This window comes from Fistularia commersonii, chromosome 21 (genome assembly GCF_037954325.1).
Source record: "Fistularia commersonii isolate RoL2024-O1a breed Wild chromosome 21, RoL_Fcom_v1.0, whole genome shotgun sequence".
Lineage (NCBI taxonomy): Eukaryota > Metazoa > Chordata > Actinopteri > Syngnathiformes > Fistulariidae > Fistularia > Fistularia commersonii.
Genome location: NC_141304.1, coordinates 1,089,663 through 1,101,299, shown reverse-complemented (window position 1 = coordinate 1,101,299; position 11,637 = coordinate 1,089,663). Strand labels below are relative to the sequence as shown.

Sequence of the window (11,637 nt, the reverse complement as noted above, 5' to 3'; positions counted from 1 at the left end):
ATGTTCCAGCTGATGCGACACCTGCTGTTGGCCGGTGGGTGGGGGTAGAGGAAGGGTTGGTCAGGCAGGCGTGTTTGAAAGAAACATACCGTCTGATTTAGCGATGATATCAGACCATCGGTGTCTGGGCGGAGGAGTTTCTATCGCTAGATACGTCCGGACCCCTCTCAGAGGCTTTCGTGGTTCAACTCTGGACTGAAGAACTACAAAATCGTTCCGGCTGCTTCAGAGATAAATCCTACTGTGGATTAATTAATCGACCAAGCTGTGAGATTATTTGATTAATCGCGAGGCGTCTTGACGCTGCGTGCATACATGTGCATGTGGGGTTCGCCTATGAATGATGTGCCCGGTGCTAAATCAGGGATTGTCAATTCGGTATGCTCCAATTTTTTGGTGTATTTTTCCGATTAACTATCCAATGTTGATTACTTTCCAGGACCTGTGAACTGTTTCCTAGGTTTGTTCCAGAATGGTGTAACTGAGCAAGGAGTAAATAGAAATTCCAGAGAAGTGAAATGATTTTGTTTGGTGGAGCAGGCTACGGGTGCAGGTTTGACGCCACCGCCCTGGAAGGTGTAAACAGCCCACACAACCTCCTTCACAAACAGTTGCAACAAAGACGAGGCAGGTTTGCGCTGACAAGGTTTAATCAGGGTTTGTTTGACAGGACAGGGTCTGCCAAGACCAGAGACTCATATTGTATGATTCCGGTCTGCTCTTCCCGTCCGCTACTCCCGACGTCAGCTGCAGGTCATTCTTCAGCTTCCTTTCCCTGAAAGAGATGAACAGGAGAGCTGGTTGGCACCGGAGCGAGGAGGTACCCTTCTGCAAATATCCCAGGGTTCGGAGATGTCCAAGTAAAGGCTTACTTTTCCAATTTCCCGGCTCTTCACCCGCAGCTTGTTGACCTGGGACTCGGCGATGTCGGCCCGCTCTTGGGCCTCCTCCAACTCGTGCTGAACCTTCCTCAGTCTGGACATATGGGTGTTGGCCTGCTCCTCCTGTTGGGTCCCAAAACACAACATTGACGGATCGCTTCTTGTTTCTGCGAGTGAATACGGTAACGGGACTTACCGCCTCCTCCGCCTGCCTCTTGTAGGCCTTCACTTTCAGCTGCAGCTTGTCCACCAGATCCTGGAGCCTGGTCACATTCTTCTTGTCCTCCTCGGTCTGTGGATCAAGATCACATCAGATCCAGGATGGGTACCGCGCCACTATCGCAGGATTGGGTTACACAACAGAGGAGGAGAGTACCGACCTGATAGGTGAGCTCCTTCACCCGCCTCTCATATTTGCGAACTCCCTTGATGGCGTCCGATCCTCGTCTTTGCTCGTTCTCCACCTCGGCCTCGAGCTCGCGCACCTGAAACACGGACGCCACTCTTAATGAGAAGATTCAGTTTTAGGGGTACACTCGAGCTCGACGGACATCTTTACCCTGGACTCCAGCTTCTGGAGCTGCTTCTTGCCGCCCTTCATGGCCAGATTCTCCGCCTCATCCAGACGATGCTGCAAGTCCTTGACCGTCACCTCCAGGTTCTTCTTCATCCTCTCCAGGTGAGCGCTGGTGTCCTGCTCCTTCTTCAGCTCCTCCGCCATCATGGCTGCCTGAAATACACGTTGCACGTTTGGCTGCAGCGATGCTTCCTACCACGATTAAACACCGAAAGCCTCGGGACTCACGTCAGTGATGGCTTTTTTGGCTTTATCTTCAGCGTTCCTTGATTCCTGCACAGCATCTTCCACTTCACCTTGGATTTGGACCAGATCAGCCTCCAGCTTCTTCTTGGTGTTGATCAGGCTGGTGTTCTGTTTGACATAAGGGGAAAGGTTACCTTCTATGTTTTGAACCTCAGTGGCAATGGACTTCCTGTTTTCCGGCCTATCGGGTCACCTGGGAGTGCAGAAGCCCAACGCGCTCGCTGGCGTCCACCAGCTCCTGCTCGGCCACTTTGCGGCTCCTGTCCGTCTGCTCCAGAGCGGCCCTCAACTCCTCGATCTCAGCCAGCATCAGGTTGTTCCTGCGCTCCACCATGGCCACCTGCTCCTTCATGTCTTCCTGACTTCTTATAGCTTCGTCCAAGTGCAGCTGGGCGTCCTGGATGGGGGAAACATCCAAAACAAAGTCTAGACACTATTTCTACTGTCCAAATACCAGCTGTCCTGTTCGGTATCTTTCAGAAGATGCACCTTGAACTGGCCCTGGACGTTCCTCAGCTGCTTCTGGGCTTCGAGGGCCTGGCGGTTGGCGTGGCTCAGCTGGATCTCCATCTCGTTGAGATCCCCTTCCATCTTCTTCTTGATCCTCAGGGCATCGTTCCTGCTCCTGACCTCGGCGTCCAAGGTGCTCTGCATGGACTCGATCACCCGCTGGCTGTTCCTCTTGATCTGCTCGATCTCCTCGTCCTTCTCTGCCAGTTTCCTGTCTATCTCGCTCTTCACCTGGGTGAGCTCCAGCTGGACACGGAGAATCTTTGACTCCTCGTGCTCCAGGGTCGCCTGCCCAAAACAGTCGGACATTCGTCAACCGAAGGTTTTCCATCTGGACTTCATCTTCCTGAGGGAGCTGGACAAGGTCACCTGAACGATTAACGACTGAACTTTACCTCGGCCTCCTCCAGGGCCGTCTGGATTTCGGACTTCTCTCCTTCCACGGTCTTCTTGCCCTTCTCAAGCTCATGGATGGTTTTACCCGTCTCTCCGAGCTGCTCGCTCAGATCTGAGATCTCCTCTGTGGGAACGTAAAAATGAAAACATCGCAGGGATGAACAAGACAAACGTTGAGTTGGAAATGTCATTTTGAGCTTCCCCTTGACTCAAAAGCACAGTCTTACGTTGCAGGTTCTTGTTCTCCCTCTTCAGGGTCTCCAGGTGGTCCAGAGCCTCCTCATAGGAGTTCTTCAGCTTGAAGATCTCAGTGCTGAGGGAACGAGCCTCCTTCTGAGATCCCTCCAGCTCGGCCTGGCTCTCCTCGTACTTCTGCTTCCACTCGGCAAGAACCTGAACAGGCCGAGAGGAACATCACCATCTTCTGCCCCTTCCTGATAAACATCAGAACTTGAAGTTTGTACAAAAACCGCAGACCTTGTCGAAGTTCCTCTGCTTCTTGTCGAGGTTCGCGGCCAGAGCGTTGGCTCTCTCCACGTCAATCATCAGATCTTCCACCTCGCCCTGCAGCCTCTGCTTGGTCTTCTCCAAGGAGGCGCACTTGGCGTTGACGGCCTCGATGGACTCCTCGGCGTCCTGGAGACGCTGGGCCAGCTTCTTCCTGCGAAGGCATACAAGGTAGCCTGCATGAGCGATGACTAACAGGACGAAGACCTTCGGAGGGCGTTCCTTACTTTGCCTCCTCCAGCTCCTCGGTGCGCTGGATGGCGTCGGTCTCGTATTTGGTCCTCCACTGAGCCACCTCGCTGTTTGCCTTGGACATGGCGCGCTGCAGCTCCGCCTTGGCCTCCTGCTCCTCCTCGTACTGCTCCCTGAGGAGGTCGCAGTCGTGGCGGGCCGACTGGACGGCGTGGGCCAGGGCGTTCTTGGCCTACCACAAAGACACCAACCATGTTTCCTTGTAGTTTCAAGGTATTCTTCTTGTTCAGTCGCCCCCACGTACCTTAATTTCCTCCTCCATCTGTCTCTTCAGCTCCTCGATCTGCTGGGTGTAGCCCTGCTTCCCCCTCGTCAGCTGAGAAACAAGAGCTTCCTTTTCCTCCAGCAGACGTGCGAACTCACCTGACGGAAACAGTCATTGACCCCTGAGTTCATACCGAAACAGGTACATCAAGAATGATCTCTAGACAACTCGTGCATCTGGGTGCACATCGGCGCTATCGCTTTGGACAGAACTTGGATGTGAATGGAGATGTAAGAAAAATAACATGTCAATTTCTTAGCTAACGTCTTAGCCCGACGTTAGCTGAAATCTGAAAATGGGTTACCCGCTATCCGAGAAGCTAGTCATAGCGTTGTCATCGGTCCAAAACATAACACAGGGTAGTGGTTTGGAGCTGGCTAACTCTAGCTAGCGCAGGTGTGCTACGAAGACTTCTTCTGCACTCTTTGCTTCAAGAACGTTTGACATTCCTACCATTTTCGGTCTGGAGTCTGGCTTTCTGTGCCCCCGTGTCGTTTAACTGACGGACGTTCTCGTCATTCTTGGTTTTCAGCTCGCTGAGTTGATCCTCGAGTGTCCTGCACATCTTCTCAAGATTTCCCTGAGGAGCAAAACCCCATTATCAATGAAACCTTCAAGGTATTTCTTGGATCCTAGTTCCAAGTCTGGCTCTCAACCTTTGCTTTGGCAATGGCCTCCATGTTGCTAGCGAGGTCATCGATCTCCATCTTGTACTCGCTCTTCTCCTTCTCCAGTTTCTGCTTGACCCTCTGGAGGTTGTCGATCTGCTCTCCCAGCTCGGCCACGCTGTCGGCCTGCTTCTTGCGGAGAGCCGCCGCCGTGGCCTCGTGCTGCAGGGTGGACTCCTCCAGGTCGCGCCGGAGCTTCTGGAACTCCGCCTCGCGCTTCTTGTTCATCTCGATCTGAGCGGCCGTGGCGCCTCCGGCCTCCTCCAGCCTCTCGCTGATCTCCTCCAGTTCCCTGGAGAGGTCGGACCTCTGCTTCTCCACCTTGGCCCGGGCGGCCCGTTCGGCCTCGATCTCCTCCTCCAGCTCCTCGATACGAGCCTGGAGCACAAGACTTTTCATGGAGCAAGATGTTTTGAAACCGTCTTGCTTTGACCGAACTTGTCCGATCCATACCTGAAGTTCCTTTATCTTCTTCTGTAGCTGGAGACCGAGCGTCTGCTCGTCTTCAATCTTGCTCAGGAGTTGGCTGATCTCGAAGTCTTTCCTGAGGGTGAGAAGAATTCGGTGTGTTCAAGTTCTGATGGTTCAAACCCTCTCGCAGATCTATTTTCACTTTCTCACTTCTTTATCTTCTCCTCCGACTGCTGCTTGTCGTTCTCCAGGTCCATGATGGACTCCTGAGCCAGTTTCAGATCCCCCTCCAGCTTCCTCTTTGCACGTTCCAGATCCATGCGGAGCTTCTTCTCCTGCTCCAGGGAGCCTTCCAGCTGGTTCCAGAGAAACGAAGAACACGCCAATGGGAGATTGCGGCATCACGTGGGAGGCGGCGCTCTTCTTCACGACCTGGAAGACTCACATCGTCCACTTGCTGTTCCAGCTTGGTCTTGGCCTTCGTCAGGGTGTTGACTTTGTCCTCCTCTGCCTGAAGGTCGTCCAGGGTCTGCTGGTGGGCCTCCTGGAGGGCTTTCTTCTCCTTGGTCAGCTTGGCGATGGTCTCGTCTTGAGAGGCCATCTCCTCTGTAAGGTTTTTGACCTGGGGATGTTGTCGTGAAGTCCACTCAGTACAAGGTTTTTTTAAACATCACTGAAGAACAGACGCATTTCCAAGAAGGAGCATCATCACCTTGTTCTCGGTGGCGTGTTTCTCCTTCTCCACTTTGGCCAGGGTGAGCTCCAAGTCATCGATGTCCTTCTTCAGCTCGGAGCACTCGTCCTCCAGCTTCCTCTTCTTGGCCGTCAGCTCGGCGTTGATCTCCTCCTCGTCCTCCAGCCTCTCGGTCGTCTCTTTGAGTTTGGCCTCCAGCTGGATCTTGGCCTTGATGAGGCCCTCGCACCTTTCTTCTGCGTCCGCCAGGTTCTCGCCCTCCTGAAGAGCCAGTGCCAGCAGGTTCTTGTAGCTTCTACCGGATGTTCAGTGACCAGACACACAAAGGTGGAGCGATGGGATCTCACTTACGGACTGCACTTGCAGCAACAGGTCGTTTTTCTCCTGCAGCAGCGAAACCATCTTCTCCTCCAGCTCCTTCTTCTTGGCCAAGGCCTTCGTCAGGTCCTCCTTGGTTTTTTCGAAGTCCTCCTTCATCTGGGCCATCTCTTTCTCGGTCTCGGCGCTCTTCAGCAGGGGCTTGATCTTGAAGTAGAGCTTCATCCAGGGCCATGTTTTGACGTTCATGAAGGAGCGGATGTTGTACTGGATGGAGAAAATAGCCTCCCTGAGGAAGAACAAAAAAACCTCTGGAGTCAGAAAAGAGGTTGCCTGCTCAATCTCAGAAAACATCCTGAGAAGAATAACGACAAACCTTCTCTCCATCATCTTCACGAACTCTCGTCTCATGAGGTAACCCCTGCAGAGGGCCTGGGTCATGGTCACCAGCTCAGCCAGCTTCTCATCCCTCATCTCCTCCAGCAAACCCAGCAGACCAGCCTTGAAGAAGACCTGCAGCACAGTTTGTTGAAGGCCGTCAGTTCCTTCCACAGCTTCGTCTTGCGTTGCTGTTGTTCACGTTTCCCAACTTCTCTGCGTTTCATCCTCTACCTTGGTGTGTCCGAATCGGTACTGGGTGTGATCGACATCGATGGAGCCCAGGAGCTTCTCCGAGGCCTTCTTGTTGTCGATGAACTGACCCTCTGGGATGACGCTGGCATTCAGTACTTTGTACCTGACAAGAAATGAATCCCTGTCAGAAACGCCCCTGGAGTTCCCCTGGAACCTGGAGTTCCGTCAGCAGCCACCTCTGCTTGAAGTCTCCGTAGAGGATCCTGCTGGGGAAGCCCTTCCTGCAGATCCTGATGCCTTCCAGCACGCCGTTGCAGCGCAGCTGGTGGATGACCAGGTGGTTCTCCATGAGGCCTGGAGTTTATTCATCAAATTAGGGTGGAGTGAAAAAGAGCAACAACTGCAGGTGCAGACAAAAACCTCCGTACCTGGAGTCTTGGATTCGTTGGGAATCAAGCAGCGCACAAAGTGTGGGTGAGTGCTCCTCAGGTTGGTCATCAGCTTTCCCAGGTTTTCCTGCAGGTTTTATCAGGCAATGTTTTTGGAGTATCCTTGACAGTGCAAGTAAGTTCAGGAAAAGATCCACCGAGTCTCTGCCATCTTACCCTGAACAGTGCAGAGACAGTTTGGAAGGAACCTCCCTTCTTCTTGCCTCCTTTCTTGCCACCTCCACCGCTCTCACCTGACCAGTGCAAGGACAAAAAGTATCAATACCTCGTGGAGAAAATGAAGCAGTGCTTTTCCTTCTATCAAGCTATGTTGATGGATACAAGACGGTACCTTCTGCTGAGGCATGGGATGCATACAGGAAGGCCAGCAGCTTGACTGAAGACTTCTGGTAGAGCTGAACCACCGAGTCGTTCAGGGGGTCCTTGTTCTTGTCCAGCCAGCCGACAATGTTGTAGTCCACAGTGCCGGCGTAGTGGACCAGAGAGAAGTGAGCCTCGGCTTTCCCTTTGGCAGGTTTGGGCTTCTCAAAGGATTTGTTCTTGCCAAGATGCTGGTCGTAGAGCTTGTTCTTGAAGGTGATGTCTGTGGCCTTGGGGAACATGCACTCCTCTTCAAGGATGGAGAAGATGCCCATTGGCTGTCCGAGAAACCCCGGTTAGTCACTGGAAGAAGTCCAGAACCCCGAGGACGGTGGCCTTGCTTCTAAAAAAGCGCCTCACCTTCTCAATCAGCTCGATGCAGGCGGCCAAGTCCATGCCAAAGTCGATGAACTCCCACTCGATCCCTTCTTTCTTGTACTCTTCCTGCTCCAGGACGAACATGTGGTGGTTGAAGAACTGCTGCAGCTTCTCGTTGGTGAAGTTGATGCACAGCTGCTCCAGGCTGTTGAACTGAACAGACGGAAACATCAAATGTTATCAACTCCATTTTAATACTGCGATTGAGTTTCATACGGCTCCCAGAACTGATGAGTAGTACCGTGATTACAAACATACTTACATCAAAAATTTCAAACCCGGCGATGTCCAGGACGCCGATGAAGAAGCTTCTTGGCTGTTTGGTGTCCAGCATCTCATTGATTCTGACCACCATCCACAGGAACATCTTCTCGTAGACCGACTTGCAGAGGGCCATCACAGAGTTGTTCACCTTGGGATGGAAAACACAGGTTTGGGCAGTCGTCCCTTCTGGCACTTAATCTCTTAGGTTCCTTTCAGCTTCCGGCTGACATCACATACCTGAGGGACGGTTTGGCCTTTGGTCACAAACTCGTTCCCGACCTTCACTCTGGGGTAGCACAGCGCTTTGAGCAAGTCCGCCGAGTTCAGACCCATGAGGTAGGCGATTTTATCAGCGACTGAAAGATAAATCACATGTAAACAGACGCGGTGACACTACTGTGAGTTCCAGGAAGCTTCTTTTACCCTCGGTGCCGTCGGGCTCGGCCTGCTCCTCCCGCTGCTTCTGCTTGAACTTCATGTTCCCGTGATGCATCACAGCTCCGGTCAGCTTGAACATGCTTGCTTTTTCTTCCGCGGTGAAGCCCAGGATGTCGATGGCCGTCTGCAGCAGAGATAATGCGGGCATGTGTGAAAGAAGAGGATGCAGACAATAGGGTTAGATGGAGAAAGTTGATTGTCTGCGGTGACACGTGAAGGGGGTAGCCCAAAGAAAAGCCAGATGTGTTGTGGATTTTATAGTATAATCATGTATTTGGGAACTAGTTTCAACAGTTTACTGATCACCTGTGCTGGTCCTGGTGGTCTAATCACCAGGTGCGGCCAATAGAAGTGTCCTTATATGGGTTTTTGGAGTCATACATACTTCATGAGCCAAAGTAGAACTACAGGATTTACTGCACTCTCAGTAAAGTGTACAGCCATTGATGACTCAAGATCCTCTGTCTGGACTCACGTCAGTGGCGATGAATTCTTCAATGTCATTGATACTCTTGACGGTGATTTCCCCCTGGCTGATCATGGGGTAGTCGTAGGGGTTGGTGGTGATCAGGAGAGCCTCTGTGGAGGGAAGAGACCAAATCATGTAAACCGGAGTATTCTTCCGCGATGGGCTGTTCTGGACAAGTGCCCGGACCACTGATCGGTCACCTAGCAACTCAGGCTTGTGGCCCGTCGTCAGCTGGTAGAAGATGTGGTAGCTCCTCTCGGCAGACAGCTGGAAGGTAACCCTTGACTTCTCCAGCAGATCTACAGGTCAAAGGAACTTGTTAGCATCGAACCGCTCTTTGCATTCGGACCCCAAAACTAAAACGTGGGCAGGGAGGAGGCGGGTCTACGGTGGCGGTTCCGGTCCTACATGTTTCGATGTCAGCCGAAGCCAGCTTCCCTGAGGTTGCGAAGTGGATCCTGATGAATTTACCCTTTTTTGAAAGAAAAGCGGATGAGGATCAGGACATCCAGTCACTTGGACTTGTTTCAAAAAGACTTGCCGACGGTACTCACAAAGCGGGACGAGTTGTCATTCCTCACTGTCTTGGCGTTACCGTAGGCCTCCAGCAGGGGGTTGGCTGCGATGATTTGATCCTCCAGCGACCCCTTCGTTTAAGAATCAAGGCAAAGTGAGTAAACCGCTCTCCTGGTTCCTGAAGGTCAGGATCATCATGCATCGTAGAAGCTAGTTGAAATCAAACCGAAGGGAAGGTCAGTTCCCGTACCTGCATTTTCCCAGATGTTTGCTCGGACTTCTTCCCTCCCGGCACCGCGATTGTCGCAAAGTACTGGATGACACGCTTGGTGTTGACGGTCTTTCCAGCGCCGGATTCTCCGCTGGGAACAGAGAAACAAGCCAGTGAGCAGCAGCTCCATCGCATCGACTGTTTTCCCCGAAGCTCCGTTAGCAGGGGCGATATTTGAAGGGCGTCAAGAGGCTAACGTACGTGATGAGGATGGACTGATTCTCACGATCTGTAAAAGACAAGGAAAATGTTCGGGTCATCGGACCACATCGTGGGTTGACTTCTGCACTTCATCTCTTGCCGTCTCCTTAAACATACCGGTGAGCATGAACTGGTAGGCGTTGTCAGAGATGGAGAAGATGTGGGGCGGAGCCTCCACCCTCTTCTTGCCCCTGTAGCCCGCCACCACCACCGCGTCGTACACCGGGAGCCACTTGTAGGGGTTGACGGTGACGCAGAACAACCCGGAGTAGGTCTGGTGGGACAAAACCAGGCGGGTTAGCAAGTGGAGGTACAAGTGCAGCCACCGCAGAGCAGAATCACGCCGGACTCACGTAGATCATCCAGGCCGCATAGCGCTCTTTGAGGTTATACAGCACGGCGGGCTCGTTGAGGTGGGTCATCATGGCCATGTCCTCGATTTTGTCAAACTTGGGGGGGTTCATGGGGAAGATCTGATCGTCCTTCACGGTGATGGACTGCAAAGGAGGGGCGGGGGCGCGCAGACATTTAGCGGTCGTGTTTGAACAAGCTAAAATAGGAATCAGGTGTAGACGTGTCAAGGTCGCGCCACTGCAGGGGCGGACGGAAAGAAAACACGGCTCTGAAATAACACCTGCTGCACTTCAAGCACCCGCCCCTCCAACACCCCTCGACCCCTTCACTCCTTCAATGACGGGTTAGTTCAGATTTAGCGGGTTGAAGGCCAAAGAAACAAACTGCTTCTTTCCTTCTGAGCAAACAGACCAGCAGACACTGACATGTACTTCTGACCAGCAGACACTGACATGTACTTCTGACCGGCAGACACTGACATGTACTTCTGACCGGCAGACACTGACATGTACTTCTGACCGGCAGACACTGACATGTACTTCTGACCGGCAGACACTGACATGTACTTCTGACCAGCAGATACTAACATGTACTTCTGACCAGCAGACACTGACATGTACTTCTGGACAATGACAAGAAACTGGACTCTCGCCGCTTCAGTCTCACCTTCCCGCAAAGGGTGTCCACAGAAGCTTTGCCCCCCTCCCTCTTCACCAGCTTGCCTTTCAGGTACATCTCGCTGGGCTCGGACACAAAGTAGGCGGTTTTGGCGTCGAAGGGCGTGTTCTGGGCCTCGATCCGCTCGCGCTCCGGCTTGCGGAGGTAGATGGCCGCCGGGCCGAAGCACTCCATCTCTGCGTCGGTGCTCATGGTTGCGTTTCACTGCGGAAATCGGGCGCGTCAGTGGATTGTCCATTGTTGGGACGTTCAGGAAGTTACCGCATACCGCAAGAAGGTACCGCAAAAGCACATCCAGTTCGGGAAATCTAGTTTCCCCCATTCAGGCAAACACAGAAAAGACCGATACCAGATTAATGTTTCTTTTCCCGGAGCAGAGCGGCGCCTACCTCCTGTCCTCCCCCGGCAGAACTCAGGATGATGATGGTCGGATGAGGCTTCTGCAAAAAGAAGCGCAGGCGTAAGTCGGCAAAGCAGCTGCCTTCCCTTCCCTTGTCAGACCAGAACAGAAGACGCTCACCTTGAGTCGCGGGGCCGTCGTTCCTCAGGCGCCGTCCAGCCTCCTTCTTATATACAGATCCGCCTCGCCTGTATTTGGTCACGCACTTTTACACCCTTTGCCGGTGGGTTTTTTTGTTTTTGCCCTCTGAACCCACAACATACTGATCATCACTGATCGGCCTCCACCCCGCCCACGCCGCCGGGGGCTCATACCAGTCCGGGGACAGAAGCCACCTCCTTGCAGGGGGAGGATATAAAAATGGAAATGGAAGAAGAAGCTGTTCCCTGAATGTCACAAATGGTCTTTGTTAATTAGTGTGTGTATTAATGGAGTGTGTTTCTGTCACCGCCGGATTAAGACGGCTTTATCTACTCAAACAAACATGAGATATAAATGATAAACATATATTAGCACACACACATACATATAATGGTAATGTATTATATATTTGTATATACT

General features: G+C 52.5%; 1 protein-coding gene and 1 long non-coding RNA gene across 2 annotated transcripts; one reads left to right on the top strand and one right to left on the bottom strand.

Moving 5' to 3' along the window:
* The first annotated feature begins 331 nt into the window (after nucleotides 1-331).
* Nucleotides 332-817, top strand: LOC147221901 (uncharacterized). The gene is made up of 3 exons (XR_015107736.1): nucleotides 332-378; nucleotides 541-627; nucleotides 748-817. It is a non-coding gene; the product is annotated as an uncharacterized LOC147221901 (long non-coding RNA).
* LOC147221900 (myosin heavy chain, fast skeletal muscle-like) lies at nucleotides 629-11,252 on the bottom strand. Its single transcript, XM_086167698.1, has 41 exons — nucleotides 11,197-11,252; nucleotides 11,066-11,116; nucleotides 10,665-10,880; nucleotides 9,998-10,141; nucleotides 9,762-9,918; nucleotides 9,645-9,672; nucleotides 9,423-9,534; nucleotides 9,211-9,303; nucleotides 9,065-9,128; nucleotides 8,857-8,955; nucleotides 8,663-8,766; nucleotides 8,173-8,311; nucleotides 7,987-8,105; nucleotides 7,748-7,897; nucleotides 7,468-7,638; nucleotides 7,079-7,385; nucleotides 6,904-6,980; nucleotides 6,727-6,814; nucleotides 6,535-6,652; nucleotides 6,338-6,461; nucleotides 6,102-6,238; nucleotides 5,759-6,014; nucleotides 5,426-5,668; nucleotides 5,159-5,335; nucleotides 4,924-5,069; nucleotides 4,756-4,846; nucleotides 4,291-4,680; nucleotides 4,088-4,214; nucleotides 3,614-3,732; nucleotides 3,345-3,541; nucleotides 3,088-3,271; nucleotides 2,838-3,003; nucleotides 2,610-2,734; nucleotides 2,194-2,502; nucleotides 1,898-2,101; nucleotides 1,687-1,812; nucleotides 1,441-1,611; nucleotides 1,262-1,366; nucleotides 1,078-1,173; nucleotides 873-1,004; nucleotides 629-775 (listed from the first exon to the last, which is right to left on the bottom strand). Exons 3-41 carry the CDS (start codon nucleotides 10,866-10,868, stop codon nucleotides 755-757), a joined length of 5,820 nt encoding a protein of 1,939 aa, XP_086023824.1. The 5' UTR covers nucleotides 10,869-10,880; nucleotides 11,066-11,116; nucleotides 11,197-11,252; the 3' UTR covers nucleotides 629-754.
* Between the last annotated feature and the right edge of the window lie 385 nt (nucleotides 11,253-11,637).